Source organism: Kryptolebias marmoratus, linkage group LG1, assembly GCF_001649575.2.
Source record: "Kryptolebias marmoratus isolate JLee-2015 linkage group LG1, ASM164957v2, whole genome shotgun sequence".
NCBI lineage: Eukaryota > Metazoa > Chordata > Actinopteri > Cyprinodontiformes > Rivulidae > Kryptolebias > Kryptolebias marmoratus.
This window is the reverse complement of record NC_051430.1, coordinates 20572077-20591901: the sequence shown is the minus strand read 5'-3', so window position 1 is coordinate 20591901 and position 19825 is coordinate 20572077. Positions and strand designations below refer to the sequence as shown.

At 40.4% G+C, this 19825-nt stretch overlaps 2 protein-coding genes across 8 annotated transcripts; one reads left to right on the top strand and one right to left on the bottom strand.

The window, feature by feature from the left end:
* Positions 1-265: 265 nt before the first annotated feature.
* hnrnpk (heterogeneous nuclear ribonucleoprotein K) lies at positions 266-12029 on the bottom strand. Of its 6 annotated transcripts, none has more exons than XM_017413895.3 (17): positions 11901-12029; positions 10923-10996; positions 10647-10810; positions 10266-10363; positions 9875-9931; positions 8901-8944; positions 7341-7413; positions 6901-7014; positions 6472-6600; positions 5841-6172; positions 5308-5358; positions 4214-4253; positions 3366-3378; positions 2996-3028; positions 2543-2610; positions 2235-2404; positions 266-1092 (listed from the first exon to the last, which is right to left on the bottom strand). In XM_017413895.3, the coding sequence occupies exons 3-17, from the start codon at positions 10702-10704 to the stop codon at positions 1062-1064; spliced, it is 1311 nt and encodes a 436-aa protein (XP_017269384.1). In that variant the 5' UTR covers positions 10705-10810; positions 10923-10996; positions 11901-12029; the 3' UTR covers positions 266-1061. The 6 variants fall into 6 exon arrangements, with proteins under 6 accessions (XP_017269384.1, XP_017269382.1, XP_017269386.1 ...); XM_017413893.3 differs by having other exon boundaries at positions 10647-10744; XM_017413897.3 differs by having other exon boundaries at positions 5308-5355; positions 10647-10744.
* A 72-nt stretch (positions 12030-12101) lies between these two features.
* rmi1 (RMI1, RecQ mediated genome instability 1, homolog (S. cerevisiae)) lies at positions 12102-19016 on the top strand. 2 transcript variants are annotated; one of them, XM_017413668.3, is made up of 9 exons: positions 12102-12354; positions 12871-13098; positions 14280-14390; positions 15011-15160; positions 15427-15497; positions 15646-15769; positions 15991-16078; positions 16246-16426; positions 16774-19016. In XM_017413668.3, exons 2-9 carry the CDS (start codon positions 12937-12939, stop codon positions 17984-17986), a joined length of 2100 nt encoding a protein of 699 aa, XP_017269157.1. In that variant the 5' UTR covers positions 12102-12354; positions 12871-12936; the 3' UTR covers positions 17987-19016. The 2 variants fall into 2 exon arrangements, with proteins under 2 accessions (XP_017269157.1, XP_017269156.1); XM_017413667.3 differs by having other exon boundaries at positions 12868-13098; positions 16774-19015.
* The last annotated feature ends 809 nt before the right edge of the window (positions 19017-19825 follow it).

The window sequence follows — 19825 nt, the reverse complement described above, 5'->3', positions numbered from 1 at the left end:
TTATAATCCAAAATAAGTAATTAACAACAGTAGCTATTTGATAAAGTAAATAATATTCCAGTGTGTAAATGTAGGGCCAACAACTTAAATTTTTTTAACACATTTGAGAAACTAAACTATTTCTTGCATTTCACATAATGTTTTCATTATTTATTTTAAAAATACTTTAATAACTTGAAGCCTAAAAGTTATCATTGTCCAAACCACTGATAGGGCTGCAAATATAGAGCTTCATTCATGGTCACGCATGAAACATTCAACAATACTGAGTAAAAAGTGGCATCATCTTTATTTCTCTTACAACGTGACAAGATGGACAGCAAACGAGTTTAGAGCACAGGACCTCTCAGGGACATGGTAGAAGAGTTCAGTGTATCAAAGAAACCAGAAAAAAAAAAAAGTCTTATATTTCAAGCTACTAAACACAGACATTTACATTTTGAAGTAAATCAAATTATTCAGGTTCGTTACACAACTATCATAATCATACAAATTAGTCTGTCCTGCGTCTCGTGTACACAACTCTCCCCCTAAACATTGCAAAATCCTTTTAACCAGTTGAAAAGTTCCCGGAGGCTTTAAAGAAAAAGTAAAAGAAACCTCTTATATTCTGAACAGAGTGGTTGTTGAGTATAAATGAATGAAGACAGACTACACAGCCCACACAGACATGCGCACATGAAACAGATTTACAGAAGCACAAACATACACATTTAGTCATTAAAAAGAACATTAAAAAATAAATGTTTATTTGTATCTGTTGGAGGTCTGAGATATTTTGATATATGAGCATTACAAAAAAAAGGAGGGGGGAAAAAAAAAAAAGCAAAATCTGGCAAACTAGACATTTTAAAATGCAGATTATCTACATTTTTTCTGATGTACAGGAATGTTGGACATCTTTTTTTTTTAAAATACAAAAATAAAATTAAAAAAAAAAAAAAAAAAAGGATACCACCAATCCAGAATAATAGTCTGAAGAGGACGTTTTGGACCAGGGCAAAAAGACAAGAGGAAGAGGGAGTTCAATCTGAGTCGTGTTGATCTACATCTTCTGGGCTCTACAGCAAATGGCCCGAGTACTGCTTCACACTGAAATATAAAACAAGAAAGAAAGAAAGAAAGAAAGAAAATAAACGAATAACTCGCAGCAGGGAATTCACAAACAGCAGCTATACAGTTATGTAAGTGAGCGTGGCGGGATGAAGATGTGACACGGACAGCGAGGACGGAAGACGGGAGAGGGGTGAAGATCTGACAGAGGGACTGAAGGAGAGCAAAAGAGAGGTGTGGTTAGTCCTTGTCCAAGCAGGAGCAGCACACTGAGAGGGGAGGAGAGGCAGGAAGAGGAAGGTACGGTTAGTTACCATGGCGACACTACACTACTCATGAGACAGAGCGGCAGGTCTACAGATGTATTAGCATTCGGGGAAAAGCTCAGATGGCATCAACAAGGAAGTAGTGTGTATTATACGTGCCTACTGGTTGCCAAGGGAGACAGAAGAGGAGGAGCCTGTGCTATTTGGCAGACTGTGATTTGTTGTCGGTTAATCTAACTAAAAACAACAAAATCACTAGTCTTCCACACAGCAGCAGCCAGGGGAAGAATCAATCCACTCCCTCCTTCACAGTGAAACGGCTTTGATGGCAAATAGACATTCTGCTCGGTTACTTTTTATAAAAAAAAAAAAAAAATCATATTTAAATAAAAGTCAAAGCAAATTGTCACTCTGGGTGACAGTTTCGAAAAAACTTCAATAAAATGTGTCCATCAAGTATGCCTACTCCTTCACAGCCATTTCATGTAAGAGGAAGGTTTGAAGAAGTTGAAGGTTGCATGGGGAAGAAAGGAAGGGGGTTAGTGAAGAAAAGACAGCAGGCAAAACCAAAAACCAAAGAAACTGCATAACCCGAAAAGAAAAACTTAGTATTAGGATGCAATTTTAAAATAGATTTGTCAACCAAATCTATCATTTGTGTGTGTTTGTTTAAAAAAAAATTAAAAATGAAACTATGATAAAAAGTACTTTTAGTTCTTTTTATGTTTGCACTACAAGTCAATTTCTGAGCACTTGGAAGACAAAAGACCTTAAACTATTTGATGAAATTTCTTATATGAACAATTTAATCAATACAGATTAAAGAGAAAATGACTGATTACAAAAACACTAACGCTTTCGATATTCCCTGAGACAGAAGTCAGATTAATCCGAATCCACCACGTCCGAACTTGCCTGTTCTGCAGAAGGTATTGAGCGTTCTGGATCTGGTCCTGGGTGCCGGTGATGGTAATGATTCGGTCCTCTGAACCTTCCAAAGGCTCATCAATCTTTATGGACGCCCCGGACTCGTGGCGGATCTGTTTGATCCTCTGGCCTCCCTTACCGATGATGGAGCCAGCCAACTGTCCAAACAGAAGTGATGAGAAAAAGAAACGCTGCAGGCGCTCACCATGTATGTTGCTTTGAAAACGTAGAAGGCAACCGTAAGTGATAATTGCAGCACACAGAAAATAACAACGACATTGCTGTAAATTCCTCACGTCTTTAGGGATCGTCACTTGTGTGGTGATGACAGGGCCTCCCATGTCATTATAGGAGCCACGTCCTCCTGATGGCGAGATGCAAGCAAGAGGTAAAAACCAAAGCAAACATGCCAGGAAAAGTCTCTGCAGAATAAAGCTGCTTGTAGAGAACATTGAACTGATAAAATAATAATAATTTTAAAAAAAAGTTACACAAGCGTAATTGGAGTGAAAAGAAAAACCATGTGTCCGACACTAAGAGTCACTTAGTAAAAAGGGAGATTAAAATGAATAAATCAGAGATGGTGATGGGTTAAAATAAACAAATTAATGAATACAATTTAAGGATAACCACAGCCACATGACATTACGCTGATTTTGTTTCCTCCACCATTCATGGATATCAGGGATAATAATAATAATGATATTGTTTTAATAGTAACGATGGAAGATTTAGATGTGAAGACTCACCTGACTGGTAGCTATCCCAGGAGGAACTGTTGTCTGAGCAGGAAATAAAACATTTTTGTCAAAATAATTCAGATCACCATAAAACATACAGGTAAAAAATATATATAAGCAGTTCTATCTGTTAAAAACTACCACCCCACATCTATTTGCTAGTCAAATATGACCACATTTATTTAAAAAAAAATCATTGCTGTTGAAAACCAAGAACCTAAATTTGTGTCAGTGACAATGTTTGACCAGCTAATTTGAACAGATTGTCATCTTGCCTGAAACTGTACCATGATGGAGGGAGCTCTAAGGCCTGTGTTCTTAACACACACACACGTCACCACTATCTTAAAGTCAGGAGAAAAATCAGTTCAGTACTCACCATATCCACCACTCTGTGAAAAACAAACAGAAACACAAATGCGTTAAAGCTGGTACAACACAATCCTTCCAGCCTTCCATAAATCCAACAGGAACAGATTGAGGATTGGAGAGGTGAACGTGTGGGTACTGCAGCAGCATCGACCATGGTGTAGACTCAACTAAAAGCCACCCAGATCTCATCCATAAGACAGACTCCTCCTCCTCCCTCCTTCCCTCCCCTCCCTCCCTCTCTCACCCCTTTCCATCTCTTCTTGCATCTCCATCAGCCCCCATTTTCAGCTGCTGCTGTTACCGGGGCAACAAGCGATTCAAAAAGCTGTTGCTGAGCAACCGCAGGCAGTATCCTGCCAGGTCTCCAGGAGGGAGAGAGAAAGAGGCAGAAAGAGACCTTCCAGTCTGTCAAGAAAGCATTATTAGTGCTTAGCAACCAACCATGGCCACCCCCACCCTCCCCACTCCCAACATCCTCTTTCTCTTTGCAGGAAAAAAAAAAAAAAAAAAAAAAAAGGCTGGCCATGAAAAGTACACAGTAAGAGGGCAATTACAGCTGGTTATTATGGGGTGTCTCCGGCTGGGGTGATTATGGTCATTTGGTGGGATGGCTTGCACCATGCAAAAACTGGCTTGGATTCATCGCCAGGGCTCAGATAAGCGTATACACACAGATATGCTCAAGTGACCAGCTATGGGAGTATTTTCAGTAAAATACCATCTAGAAGGCAGGACAATGGACAATCACAGCGTAATGTCTACTGCCAGGACCAACCGGTATGATAGTCTGAGGAGGCTTGCACCTACTAAGATGCTACTACAGAAGCTGCATGTATTTAGCAAAGGGTCACTAACCATGTTATCGCTGTAGCGATCCGGTCTGCCTCTTCTGTCACTGGTGATGGGGAGGGGAATACAGGCAGAGAGAGAGAAACGCAGAAAGAGAGATGTGGGTTGGGAGAGAAAGAAATAGAAAACGCTTAGGAAGAAGAAAAAAAATAAAAAAATCTTGACAACTATCCACAAAAAATTTCTGGTCTAGGTCAAACTGCACACACACGCTGAGCAAGATTACAGTATAAACACATTTTCTCTCAACCATCTTCCCACACACTAACAGGAACAGCTCTGACAGTGTTATGGTGAGAGGAGTGACAGGTGGTGGTGATTCTGATCAGAGCCAAGAGCTGATTTTGCTCCCCCCTCCCTGAAAGACTGAGCTCAAATAATGGAATTAGCCGCTTTAGGAGTTACTTTGTAAGCTTTTTATTTGTACAGAACATGCATGCATGGACATTAAACTCAAGTCTACGATTAACTTCAAATATAACATGTTTCTAGCAGTGTTGTACTGCTATAGCTAAAAAAGTAAGATAAATGGGAAGTTTAGTTTTAGATTCAGTCACTTCAAATAAGAAAGAAATGTTAGCTCTAGATAGAGCACGCCCTTAAACACAACACCACAATAATATTCTTTAACATGTAAAATGGTAATGTCATTGCAATCCCCTATAAAGTACTTCAAATAAGTAGACTGAACAAATGAACGGGGATCGAGGTAAAGAAATGTAACCTGTGACACTAAAAAGTGTTACAAAAAGGTTGGAGGTGTTGACAGGATCGTCATGCAAGCGCAAGAGTTTGAAAGGTGTTATCACTAAAAAATGAATAAATAAATCAATCTAAACATGAATGAATAAAAAATTAAATGACATAATAAATATAAGGAAAAATCTTTGCATGTTTATAAACTGGGGTAAAATTTCTACACTTGTGACTAGAAATCTTTCTTAAAAAAGAAGAATGGAAGAAGTTGGATTAGTAAGCACTGATCGTTACAGGGGAACAACTCATTATGGGACAAAAGCAAATACAAATGTAGAATGTCAATTTAACTCTACTGGGATTAGGAGAATTAGAGAATTAGAGGTTTAAAGACAGAAACTTACTTTGACCTGTCATCTGAGCCACGGTACGAGTCATAGTAACGCTCATCTCTGCTGTGGAGAGGAAAACGAAAGGAAGAAAAAAAGAGACAAACAACCAGACACACAGTGATGAGCACATACACTTAAATGAAGTGATAAACATAAATATCAGTTTTTCCACAGAGTGCAAAGCATTAAACTCACTTTAAATCAGCGCAAATAAAACAATTCTGGTTAATTAAAGTATTCTGAATGGAAATAAAAGCAAAAAGTATTTTATTTCACATACGAAATGTAGGGGGTAAAAAAGTGCTAGAGATGTGAGATGTGTCTTAAAAATAACATTTAAAACTCAAAGTCTGATCGGAGGAATTTATGATTCCGCTTGGAATTAGAATATAAACAAAACTCCTTGTTTCTTATCTTATCTCACTGTGATAATCACACCTAAGGACCACAACCTATAAAATTAAAATAGTCACATTTTCTGCACTAAAACTGAAAAATAAAAAAGGAGAAGCACAGACAACCCATCACGTATGCTCATCCCTTACCCTCTGTAGGGGTGACCCATCGGCATGTTCCGTGGACGGCCACTCCCTCTGCCAACCCGACTGTGGTGGGGTGGAGGAGGACCTCGACGGGGGCTGATGTCGTCGTAGTCGCGGCGGGAATGAGGCAAGGGTCCGCGAGCCCCTCTGCTGGAGGGCATTCGGTCATATCCGCGGTCACCGCCGCCGCTAGACCTGCTTCCTCGCATAGGGAAGCCCCCCATGGCTCTGCGGCCACCCCCCCTCTCCTCGAACATCATGGTGAAACCGCCATAATCATACGTTTCGTCGTAAAAGTTGGGGTCATAGGGCTGTGTGCGACCTTTTATAGGAGCCTGAAACGAGGACAACGATTCCGAGAATTTAAATCATATTGTTTAAAATGATGCCAGCAATGTACATTGATTAAAAAGATTCCTATTATAATTTTGTTTTAAATTTGCCAAAAAATTGTTTTTTAAAAAAAAGCAATAAATGTGTTTATTCAGACACCATCTCATCAAAATTAAACTCTTCAAATAAAACCATAATCACAGAATCCTATCCTGAAATTTTTAATCAATACGTGGCAAAACCTGAATGTATAAAACCTGGTAAAGCATAAAATGACATCTTAAGCAGTTTAAAAGCTTACATCAGAGATGAGCTCCAGCATAGTCTTGATACACTCCACCACCCTCTCCATTTTACCACCAACCAGCACTACGCGGTCTGTCGACTGGGGACAACACTCCTGAAACAGCTTGATGCTGGTCTTTGTGTTCTGGAGACAAACATACGAAGGCTCACATGAGTGGGCAGAGAGGAGGGAAAAGGAACCACTGCGTTACAATTTAAAAATCACACCTATTTACTTCTTTTAAAGCACGTTTAACGCTGCACGTTGCACAAGAAGATTACGTTAAAAATGCAAACTAAATATAAAACTGAATATTGGATTTTTTTTTTATTTGCATCGTGTTTGCAAACTAAATGACTTTTAACAATAGGTGGACTGTGAGAATGCGTGCAGAAAATTCATTTGACTTAAAAAGGAAGAATTCAATCGTCCACGTGCACACACCTCACGGAGCTCCTTGATCTTCGCTCCCTTCACCCCGATGATTGAGCCAGCCAGGCTTTGGTGGATCAGCAGACGGAGCTCACAGTCAAAATCCATGCCATTGTACTGCTGGTACTTATGGGGAACATTGAAAACATTCATACAACAATGTTCTCGCACACATTCACAAAAAAAAAAAAATAAACATCTGAAAGGAAGATTTCTATGACAAAAGAAAGATGGCATGCCCTGTACACGGCTATAAAATTTAGAATCCAAGTAGAAAAATTATGTTAGTTTTTTTTTTCCTCCAAGTCAAAGCAAAGGACAGAACCAATAGCTATTTAAAACAGTCAAGATCAACCAATGCAAAATATCTGACTTGCAAAACAGCAAGAAAAACAAATAAGGGCATGCTCAGGAAATTTCACTTTAAAGCATCTCTTTAACTTGGAGCTCACCTCTTCTAATGTTGGGATAATCTTCAGCAGGATTTCTCCAATAGTGTCAATATCTGCACTGATGCTCAGGATTCTTCATTTTTTTATTTTACATCCACCAACAAAATGGAGCGCAGCAACATGAAGGGGGTGGGGTGGGGTCGGGGTGCCAACAAGGCATCCCAGGGGGGAGGAAACAATATTTCAGATTATAGAGTTTATGACAGTCCCTTTTTACTTAAAAAAAGTCACAAATGCAGATTCAGTAGCATGTAATGTTTTTTTTTTTAAATTGCAGATGCATGGCATTTTTAAAAAGCCAATTCAATAAGTTTACGCTAGAACTGATTTTAAAAAACAACCTGGCGCAGAAATAGTACAATGAGAAGAAAACCTTCTCCATTCAGAGGAAGGAAGTAAAGAGGAGAAATAAAATAATAACAAAAAAAAAAAAAAGATCCAAAAGTAAGAAAATTGCATTTTTGTGACCATTGAGGGAGCAAGATGGGGGAGGTGAAGTTTAAGGAAGAAATAAGCACCAACAGTGCCAGAGAGAGCTCTAAAATTTTTAAGCATTGCTGGGTGGATGCACACCACAAACACTGACTACATCGACCATAAACAAGGTTCGGAGCTAAATGTAGGCAATGGATAATAATAAGAATAATAATAAGCCCAAGTTTTCTCATAAAATATTGCTTCAGTGATTTTAAATCTTAATTTGATCAACAAGTAGTGATTAAATATTGTTGTCTGCACCCACCTATTCACAAAAGACAGAATTTACTGACAGAACTGGAGAGGTTTGTACACAGAAGCAACATATTAGGCAGATGAGAAAAGGTGACAGAGCAGATTATACCATAGTAAAGTATGTCTGCCACTGCTGGAGTTGATGCTTTTAAAGGGGATTCGGGGAAAATTTAACAAATACAGATTAAAAAAATAAATAAATATGGAGATGTGGGAGATTTAAAAAAAAAAAAAAAAAAAAAAAAAATCTACTTTCAAAAACTCCAGCAGTCAATTAAGTTCAGCTGACGCACAAGACAGGAAAGAAAAACAAATTAAACTTTTAGCTTTCCTTTTACACTTGGAGGACGAATGCACTGTCAGTCGTAAGAAGGACAAGGAAAGAATGGGAAGAAGCTAGAAGCGAGTGAGTTTATGAAACTAACAGAAAAACCAAGAGCACCAAATTATGCACACTGCGATTCTGAGAGGTGAAAATGAAGAAGGTATATAGGATAGATGCTTATGAACTCACACAAAATAAATAAAACAAAATCAAACTGCACAGATTATAGCAAAGATTTTAAAAGACAGTAGCAGACTGTGGAAAAACCCTGATAACACCAACTAAAGTTTTAATGCTGACGTGACTTCAAACTGGCATAGAAAGGATATTTACATGGTTTTTACAGGATCAACAGACAAAAGCTTGGATACTGCAGGCTCAAGCTAATATACTTTAAATAGGTATGTTTAAAAACAGTGACTTGACAGAGGCAGGATTAATCTTTAATGTCTTCTTGTTTGACCTGTAGTCAGGCATTGAGAGGGAGGAGCTTAGGGACATACCGCTCAGGCCCACTGCTGTCTGGGACTGACACACTGGCATTGTACTGGGCGTGGCATGGGCAGGGGCCAGGGCCATTCGAGCACAGATGTCAATCAAGTAAGGCGCCCATTTAGGGACAGGGCACGATTATGGACAGGGCCAACCGGGGTGTCAGGTGGGCGGGCGCAGGAGGGGCCATCCAGAACATGGGCAACAGAGGAGGATGTGGGCAAAAAAGTAAAGAGTCAAAAATAATAAACAAGGGAGAGGGAAGAGGAATACATTTTTAATATACAGGCTCTACACTGTTGAAATGTGACTTTGAATTTGATTCTCTCAGAGATTGATTTGTCAAAGAGAGAAGAAGAGAAACGGTGACACTGGAAAATGGGTAAATGGCATATTAAGAACACGAGTGTTGGGGAATAAACCAGAGACAGTGAGAAAGAAGGGAAGAACAAACTGTGAAGGACTAAAAGAAGAAAAAAAAAAGGAGGCAACGACATTAAATAAATTATTAAATGGCCAGTTTTCTGACACTAAAAAAAAAATAAAATAAAAAAGGTTAACTTTGCAAGCTGCCTGTCTATTTTAAAGTAACAGGAGTATCAGTGTCGCCACAACAGCTGTGTTACAATAAATTATCATAATGAAGAAACAAATGGACATAAAATTGGACTGCTGTGCCTTTGGCAATTTTAGCTGACACAATAACACACTGCTCATATGACAAGAAAAAAAAAAAAAAACAGCCCCAAGGAATTTCTCACAAGATCTAATGAGTTGATGGCTAATTATCAAAGCATCAACTAACAACACTGCTTGTTTACAATGACAAAAAAGATCCTCACGATTAGTTTTAAACATTTACTGAGGGGAGAATATATGTGTATAATATATAGAAAACTGCTGCTTTTGAGGAAGCTGGGTCTGAGAAGCCAGTGAAGAGAAAAATGTAGAAAATTTTTAGAATAAATAAAGAAAATATGCTCACATCTGAACGAAGAGCTTTGATGTTTTTGCCACCCTTCCCAATCACTGCTCCCGCATTCTGCAACAATAAAAAGACACATACGAATTAAAACCTGCACACAAACGCAGAAAATGTAAGCCAAGGTACTACACTAAACAAATATTCAAAAATGTAGAATAGCACAATTAGAAAAGGTGGAAAGCGCAATGCCTGTTTGAATATAAGTAATCAGACTTGGCTCCAAATCATTCAAAAAGGCTGAAATGTTTAATGTATAACATGAAAATAATTATGGGATAAACCAAGAGTGACACAAATTTAAAAATATATAACATTAATAATAATAATAAATAAACAAACAATCACATAGGAATTCAACATGAGATGTGACATAAAAGACGAGCCAATTTACTTTGCTCTGCAGGAGAATTCGGAGCTCAACCATCTCATCAGAGTTTCTGGAGCGCTTGAATGATTTCTGCTCATCTGCATCCTCAGCGGGGCGCTTACCTGGCATGAGGAGATAAAGAAAACACCTTGATAACTCCGTGCAAAGAGCCTTCAACAAAAATGATTATCAGGTGGGGAAAAAAAACACACACTATGAGTCATGAACAAGTGTTTAATTTGTCTGCTCAAATACGATGTGCAGAATATGCACGACTTTCTCACCACTTCTAAAACAAACCAAAAACTCTTTAAACACATTGGTAACTTAGTACTGCATGCTTTCAGTAGTACAGCTTTTGATTTTTTTTTTTTTTTACAAGACCAGAAAAGTTCAAGTCTTTACCGTTAGTCTCCGTGTTGCTGAACGAGGACTCTTCCTGCTGATCGATTTCTGTCTCCATGGTCGTCTGTTAGAGGGAAAGATGAAGCGTGGACCTCGATCTGGGACGCGGGAAGTCGGAACAAGGAGAGAGAAGCAGAAAACCAGCCCCTGTAAGCTGTCGCCGTCTACGGGCATGTTAAGGGTGCAGAAAAGAAGGTCGGAGCTGTGTGACCTGAGAGGGCTCTGGTGAAGAATCAGCAACGGGTTTAAGAAACTGCCAGACACCCGGGGACTTACCAGTATTTATTCCAGGGACAAGGGCGTGTTGATAGGCGGATCTAGATGAAGGAGGACCAAACAGATCTCAGGACCTGTCAGGGAGGGAGAGAGAGACTTCTTCAGGGCTGATGACAAAGCTGGCAAACAGTTTGAAACGAGCATACTCCGGCTGCACGCTCTCTCTTCACATCTGGTACTCAAACTGCTAACATGATTACAAAAAAACAAAACAAAAAAAAACAGGCTGGGTCTTGTAACCAGCAAACAATGAATATAATGGTTTGACAGAGCACCACTGTCCGCGAGTTAAGTTTCATCGGCTGCGACGACAGGAGAGATTCAGACCAGCACTCCGGCCATTGGATTAATCAGTCGGCGACACGCGAGATACTGGATAAAAATCTTAACGTTTATTTTCCCCACGTTTAATAAAAAAACAGGTTTAAAAGTCTCTCGAACGACTTACAGTTCTATAAACAACAGATAGCTTGTTAGATCAAGTCGCTGGCCAAACCGAAAGCAGATTAGCTTCGTAAAGCTAAATTGGCGGCCGTTAGCCGTTTCCCTGGTAAACGTTAGCAACGTGTTAGCAACCTAGCTTCGAGAGTCACGTCTGCGTTGGTCAGGCACCATCGAGCGTCGGCGGACTTAGTCCCCAAAGAATGCTGCAGACGATATGATGAAACGTGACAAGCGGCCGACCCGCCGCGGTCCTCGCGTTAAAACATTAGAATTTTACCAGAGCACATACGAGCTCGAGCTAGCGGCTAACTGCTCTCGCCATGTTGTTATAGGTACGGCTGAGCACAAATGGAACCAACCAGGCCAACTACTTAGATAACGTTTCGCCGAGCAGAGAACACACCTTTGAGCTGCTGCTTAAGATTGATAAAGAGTACATTTATTTATATTTTTGCTGTGCCGACACACATCGAATATATATGAATAACCGTGGTTCCAAAAAAAGGGGGAAATAATCACCAAAAAAACACAAACCTGCAGTGTAACTACCTCGCTCGTCCCCTTCCTTCTCTTCGGAACCTGGAAACGTACGAGTCAAATGACTGCGCGCTGATTGGCTGGGCGAAAAGCAAATCAATCACATGCCAATCACAATTGGCTGGAGTAAATGTCAATCACGCGAAATGAGGCGTTTCCAACGTGATAAGACACTCCCCGTTTCCGGATGAGGGTGGACGATGCATTCTGTACTTCAGTGGCAGTTCTAGTTATTCCAGTTGCCTGAAAGACTAATGTATTGTTTTTTGTAGCAATTGTATCGTACGGTTGTTTGTTTTTTAGACCTAAATTTTAATTTAAGATGTTCCGTAGCTGTGGACACGATAAATCGGCGTCATAAGCGCCGCTACTGTTGCTAACTGAGCATCTTGTTGGTTAACTTTGGCGCCTTTACCGTCCAGCACGGTTTATGGACGAGGCTCCCCACACGGTAACCTCTTTCACAACACTCACTTCTTCATAGACTCCTTTTATGCTCCTCGATTCTTGTACATCGCTGCCTTAATTTATGACTCACTGTCTTTAACTACGATCCTCCGCATATACACTTATCCTTGTTAATGGAAAGTAATTTTCATGCACTCAGCAGCATCTGTGCAGGTTTATATATATACATATAGCTGGTTAATGTCTCTGCAGCACCGACATAACCAGATATCATTATCCACTAAATGTAATAATATGCAAAGTTTTACTTTGTGTAATGCAGATGTAACACAGCAAATTTAGGTAATTGTTATTTCCGAGACTTCTAAACTCGATTTAATAACCCATTGCAGTTTTATATGTATATTTTTTATCAGTATAATAAATTGCACAAGTGTTTTTTGTTTTGTTTTTTTAGTTTGGGTAGGGAAATGGAATATGCAAAGTTTAACAGAGTAATCAACAACTTCAGGACAGCAATGTGACAGAGGAGTTGTGTTTTGCCTGTGTGCTTTAGCAGACGAAAGCAAGAACAATAAGAGGCAAAAAAAAGCAGTAACAGACTGATACACAGAAGAGGAGGAGGATGCCCCAAGAGGCTCGCTCAATGGTAGGCGCTGCCCAAGCCTGGCTGCAGTCCACCTGGCGCGTCCAGGTGCCCTTCGCCTGGCTCCAAGCCTGCGTGGAGTGGCTTCAGGGAGAGGCTGGAGGAGCAGGTCATCTGTCCCAGCAGCAAGTCAATCAACAGGTTAGTACAGCTCAAGCAGTCACACTTTGCGTCTGCATAATGTTTCTATTTCTAAGCTGCAAACATGAGAAATTGGCCTGGATTGCTGATCCCGAATCATCCTCAGTTCAGAGCAACGTTTATTCTGTTTTTACTCCCGAGTAAAATATTCTATGAAGCAGGGTCGATGTATCTTCTTTCACTGACTCTCATTCAGCTTCAGAAATAAAGTTATGTCCTAAATGCAAAGCCTTATTTTAATGTTTTCAGTCATCACTTAAGACGAACTCGGAAAATTTATGCTATGTTGGATTCAAAGGAAATTCCAATATCATTGTTGAGTTCTAAATGTGCAGCACACTGAAGACCTTTGTCAGAACAACAAAAAGCTCAAGACTACGTTTACCTTTTTCTTTTTTTTCTTTTTTTTACCACTGCTGTGAACAGATCACACCGTAGTAGGTAATGATCAGCAAATTTGTGCACGTGAAGAGAGGAAGATCCCCTCCTGCTCTGCGAAGCCCTGATTTCTATTGCAACATGTTTATAGCAGAGAAACATTTTTAGTGTAAACAGCATGTATCCATCATGCCGGGTGTCAGCTGTACCAGCTGGTGGTGGCGTCATGTGGGGTATGTTTTCTTGCACTGACGCATCTCTCATACGCCACAGTGTACTGAAATATTGCTGCTGAACAGCTGTGTCCTTCCATGGCCAAAGTCGATCTTTCTTTTTTCAAACAGATACTTGAGGAAGATATTGCTTCATGTTTTCAGAGGATATATCATCTCAATATGGTTCCAGGACGACCGTGTTATCAGTTTATTTAAGTGTCCCACATGGTCCCCAGATCTCGGTCCTCCTAGGCTGCAGCATTTTTCTAAATGACGTAGATAAATTTATTAAATACGATTATGAAGAGATAAATAACTGGGGGACTTGATGACACAACTGAGAGTCAGTGTGCCTCAAACTCCCTGCGATGATTCTTTTTTTTCTCTCTTGACTAATTCGTACCTCTCTGTTTGCATCATTGGTTTTGTTTCGGTGTTTATTTTAACTACGAGTTGTGGAGTTATGGACGGCGATTCGCGTCACTGGAAAAACAACAACTGCGCTATGTAATTTACAGCGTGGAGTTGCTTTAAGTGACAGGATGTCTTTAAAAGTCACGGTCCTTTCTGTTTGGCGCCAAATTTCAGGTTCTGGACCAGTGGCTTCTGACGGACCTGAGAGACCTGGACTTCCCGACTCTTCCCGAAGGGCTCGCTCAGGCCCAGAAGACGCAACTCAGCGGTACCTTCTGTGTCCAGGTAGAACGGCTTGTTTATTTTACTCAATCTCATTCTCATTCACTCGTGATTTTTTTTTTTCATATTTTAATCAGATATTAAAGGTAGCAATTTAAAAAAAAACAACTTACACTAGCATATAATTAGTAAGTGGCAAACTTCACAAAAATAACACATTTTCAAGTATGTGCAATGTTATTTATTCTTCTTGATGGCAATTATATGTACTTTTTTAAACAACATATAAAAACCATAGCTGAGTATTAATGATTTCTTAATATTTATTTTGTATATATATATATATATATATATATATATATATATATATATAGTGCATAATACAGTAAATCAAACAGCTACTGAAGTAGATTTAAGGCTGTTGTGGAAACATGTAAGAAAAAGAGCTGGTTGGTTTCATGCCAGCAGCCATAACGCAGTGCGACCAGGTTCCAATTTATCCTAAACGGTTACAGGAAACGCAGCTGGAGACCTCTGAGACGAAACGTTAGGAAAGCGTAGCAATTCAAGAAACATCAGGTTTACTGTAATGAGGCTACAGACAGATGAGCATTTGGCTTTATGCAGAAGGAATGACTGTGTAGGCAAACTGAGGCATAACCAAGGGTCTCTTTTTGTTGTAGGTTGACTCATTGTTGGACATCAGTCAGCCTGCATATGGGCAGCTGCAGAAGTGGAGAGGCACAGACTGCAGCAATGACGAGGTGTCTGCTGTCACACAGGCGACTCAGAGGCCCTGGGAGGCCAAATCTACGCGTATGCTGCTACTAGAGGTCAGAATCTCACTTCATTTTGAGCAGGTTTCTCCATTTTGGAGTCCCTGGAAACAAGAACCAATAACTACAGATGTAATAATAAAGCAAAAATGTTCAAAGAAGCTTGTCTTAGTAACATTAAATTCATTAAAACACACAAAATGACCTACAGTTTTGAGAAACGTATGTGGTGCAGCAATTTATTTGTACAATATTTTTACAAGATTTCATCGCCTTATTTTTCATTTTTTTGTTTTTTGTTTGTACATGTTTCTCTTATACAGATAACAGATGGGGTTCAGAGTTTGGAGGCTATGGAGTATCAATCCATCCCTGCTCTCAGTGCAACACTCAGGTTAAAGATTGAGCTGCATAGTGTGGTTTTTTTTCCTGCAAACTTTGTAGGAGTGTACATACTGTTAACTGTTATAATTTTGTACTAGAAAAAGTGAATTTTGAACAGCTTGGGGGGTTTTTCTAATAAAGCTGCTGACGTCCCCCAGGCCCGGTGCGAAGCTGCAGCTACACGGACAGATGGTTTGCAGACTTGGCGTGCTGCTGTTGGGTCCATCGAATGTCAAGATTCTGGGTGGCGATGTGGAAGACTTGGTGGAAAGAAATAATCAGGTAAACTATGAAAAGTAGTTAATCTCTCTTTTTTTCCTGCATGTAATCTTGAATTTTAGTTCCTGCCATACAGTATTGAGCAACAATTTTAATCCATCCCTGTTTTGTTTATACTTTGATTACAAGAAGCCGGGCTAACATGTAATCCCTTCCATGAACAATTTTGAATAAGATGCAGTGTTTACAGAAGAGTTCAGTAGCTGATTGGTATACTTCAACAGGGCAAGGTGCTCTGTCGGACCCTGGGTCTCCAAGAAGAGGAGCAGCAGCAGGAGGGGACAGAGGCCCCAACACCACAACAACAACAAGGTGCTTTACGTTTGTAACTCTTTGCAAGTAGATGGTATGCTGTACGAGTCACATATTATCATAGATTTCCTTTCTATGTAACTACAACTTATGGTGAGTGATTGGAAATGTGTTTATTATATCAAAACCCTTATAAGTCATGATTTTGATGCTGCTTTCCATGTAAGGCATCCAGGAAATCGAGGACCTAGAGATGGGCGATGACGAGCTGTTGGCCAGTCTAGAGGGTCAAGGTGAGGGCGAAATGCTTCATGCTGGACCGGCTCGGGACAGCGGCTACGAGACCCTGCAGGAGACCCCAACTCAGTCTTCGAGAAGCTCCTTTGTTAGAGACCTAGTCTCGTCCAGGTCAGTGGTTAGTGGTTAGAAAAATACTGTCTTTTTACATTTTGAGTTTGTCACCACTAATCATTTCAATGGTCACCTTAAATTTTGCAGCAGCATTTAGTTTTACAGTATATTGTGCAGCCATATGCTTGCGCCATAAGTCTGTCATGTTTTGTTTTCTTTGAGATTCGTCCAGTCAGGTTTTATGCACATTTAGAGACAAACAAACAGCTTTTTCCTTGAACATACACCAATGCAAAGCAATCAATGTGGTATTAGATCAATGCATGTTTCCCAACGTGGTCATTAAATTTGAACCTTTGCTGACATTTCCTTTGTGACATTAATCCTACTGTTTGGTCTTTCAGAGGTGAAGCCTCGACCTCCTCTCACAGAAGTGGTTTGACCCAAAGCAGCAGAGTTGGTTCAGTCCGAGTCCATCCCAGCCTTGGAGAACAACAAGACTCTGCCCTTGACGAGTTTATGCATTCTGACACAATTCTTCAAAATAGCCAAGAGGACAAACAGGCAGGCGATGAATTTCCTGATGAAGACTTTGACGATCTTCCCCTGGATGAGTTAGACAGCGTTATTTTCCAGGGAAGTATCACCACACATCCCGATAGCAGTCACAGGGACACAACAGGAAATTCCAGCACTCTGATAGGAACAGTAAAACCTCAAACTGCTCTGTTTGAGCCACGTGCTTTAAGCGATTCAGGGACAGTCAAAGGATCTGGCCACTCCAGATCCAACATAGAAACAAGAGACCATCGAGGTCCGATCAGAGACACGTCGGGCCTGCTGGAAACGGCGACGTCAAAGCCTTTTCTTTCCTCGGCCGTTTCAAAGCCATCCCATGAATTACAGTGTGTTACTAACGAGGAGAGCGATTTTATGGATGAGGACATGGACTGCTTTTTTCAAGAGGTCGAAGACGGTGCAGCGCAGCCTAAGAGGACTGGAGGAACGGCTCTGTTGTCTTCTGAGGAACGATCGAACAAAACAGACGTCCCAGGCTCCAGTTTGTTCAGCAAATCAACAAAAATCGACATACGTCAAGGAAAAGCCGACAACGCAACCGTAGCAGAACCTAACAGAGTATCTTCACAGAGCGACAGCAACGTCCCTGCAGTCACTATGACCTCTGCACCCTTTACGTACTTGTGCTTGCTAGGAGGGCTGATGTGTAAACCCCAACCCCACGCCATTGAATTTCAGGTCAAAGCTTTCATTGTGACTCTCCTGGGGAAACTGAGCAGCAGTAACGGTGTCTGGAGTGTCCGCGCCACGATATCTGACGGGACTGGTTACCTGGACGTGGAGTTGTCCGACCCGGTCTTGACTCACCTGCTGGGCTTCTCCGTCGCAGAGAAGGCGGCTCTGAAGCGCGACCCCGCCCGCAGAGGTGAGCTGGACTCCGGGATGAGGAGGTGTCAGGAACAGTTGGTGGACATGTGCTGCGTCATGACGATCGCGGTGAAACCAGATATCGGGGGAGCTGTAGTGGCCAAGGCTGAACCTGTCAGTGAGCGAGTATTCCAGGAGCTGGAGCAGAGGGTGAAAGATGGGAGGAAATAAACTCGGGGGGGAGGTAGGAAGAAATGGGGGAAAATTACCTGTAATGTAAAAGTGCGTTAACCTTAAGCGGGGAGGAGAACATGCCAATAAAAATGTGATTATAATTGATGATCAACCTGGCCTTCTGCTTCAGTTTTAGGGAGCAGAAGGTGTGAACTGGGGGTCTGATGATCCCGTGTTGCAATGCATCCCATCTGCTATATGTGAATATGCCATTCTGCTATTTGTCATTAAAGTAATTAATTAATCTATTTATCGTGCTATTAGAGGGTTAAAATCCACCGCATCAGTCGCAGTTCACAAAAAAGAAGCAAACTTGTAACTAAATATTAATAATATAATAACTATCTATTACAAACATATTAGTTCAGTCAACCCAGAGTTAGAAAACACACATTTTTGTAACATTGAACACTACAGAGCTGAGATGAGAGGTCGGAGATGGGGTTTTTATATTCAGATTGTGGTAATGAATTGCCGGTCTTTGCATCCATTCAGCACAACCATTACTTTTTACTGGAAAGTGATTGAATAGCCAAGGGCAGCATGGGTCTTTAATAAATTTCTCCAGAGGAGAATGAAACGAAAGGAAGATAAATGAGGTGCCACAAGGTTTGAACTTTTTTATTTTTTTTCCCTCTTCTTGTATGGAAGCTTGTTCATGTTTCTGTTTTTAAATTTAATCATTTGTTTGTTTGTTTGTTTTTTATTAAATACTGAAATAAAATTTCCCAGGTTTTACACGTTGGCTCTTTGTGCTGTTTTTTCTCAGCTGAGTCAGTTCGAAGAGCTGTCTGCAACAGGTAAGACACTGTGCGTAACTTTTTTTTTAAACAGAAGAAGCTTCAAAAGATCTTAACTAATCAGAACAAATCCCATTAATTTAACCGATGAGGGATTTATATTTCCAATACCAACCATTTAAAAAAAGAAAAAGCCCCCTTTTAGACAATCCACGGCTTTTCTTGGATTTGGCGTCTTGCTCCGAGCTTTGTAAAGGTTTTGTAAAGCTCAATCAACCATGCCACACATTAAAGGATTCTTGTTGCCATGGTTACCTGTATTAACAGATGTTTAAAAATGCCTGGTTGTACCACTTAGGCAGCGTTCAAACAAGCTCGTGAAATCAAAAATATTAAAAAAAAAAAAAAAGACTAAATATTTCCCAAATTTCTGTAACGTGCAGCTGGCGGGGTGCAGAGGCGACACTGAGACAGTCCACATAGGGTGTTTTCACCTTGTGGGGTGGCAGAAATTTATTTTCAAGACAAAACATCTTATTCTTGCATTTTTTTTCCCTCCCATACAGCATATTTAAGTATCTTATACTGAAGTAAATTGGTATAATAATGAGTAGATCTCTGGCCACTGAAGGTCATAAGCATGTAGGCTCCATGTGAGCCTACGGTTGGAGTGTTTACATTTCTCTTTCTGTTCCACATGTTAGTTATTTCCTTACACCGCAGTGTGCGCTTCCATTCAGGTAAGCGCTCTCAGCTCATTAGGGGCTAATCAAGTTGAACATCTAAATCAGGACCCTGCCATGCATGTTGATAACCTGTTATGTGCTAATGAAGCAGAATATGGTGAATGGGCCGGACAAGAATGGTGAAAGAAGAAACCCATAGGGAGACAGAAGTGGAATAAATATTGGGTGATAGAGTAAATGAAATGAGAGGGGGGGGGGGGGCTTCTGTCCTCCTCATACAATATAAAATGTTACCCCACCACCTCAGATGACTTGAAACATGGTTTGACACGGTTATGTAGACTAAAAGTACTTGGCAGAATTCATTTTTCATATTTACTTTTTCTTGTTAATTTAACGTCAACATGCTG

Excerpts from the sequence above, each read along its gene's own strand:
- hnrnpk (XM_017413895.3), bottom strand. The coding sequence starts at position 10,704 with ATGGAGACAGAAATCGATCAGCAGGAAGAGTCCTCGTTCAGCAACACG. Across the intron at positions 6,173-6,471 it reads TGCTGGAGCTCATCTCTGAT|GCTCCTATAAAAGGTCGCAC; the intron begins GTAAGCTTTTAA and ends TCCTCGTTTCAG. Across the intron at positions 2,611-2,995 it reads CTGGGATAGCTACCAGTCAG|GAGGACGTGGCTCCTATAAT; the intron begins GTGAGTCTTCAC and ends TCTCGCCATCAG.
- rmi1 (XM_017413668.3), top strand. The coding sequence starts at position 12,937 with ATGCCCCAAGAGGCTCGCTCAATGGTAGGCGCTGCCCAAGCCTGGCTG. Across the intron at positions 14,391-15,010 it reads GCGGTACCTTCTGTGTCCAG|GTTGACTCATTGTTGGACAT; the intron begins GTAGAACGGCTT and ends TTTTTGTTGTAG. Across the intron at positions 16,427-16,773 it reads AGAGACCTAGTCTCGTCCAG|AGGTGAAGCCTCGACCTCCT; the intron begins GTCAGTGGTTAG and ends TTGGTCTTTCAG.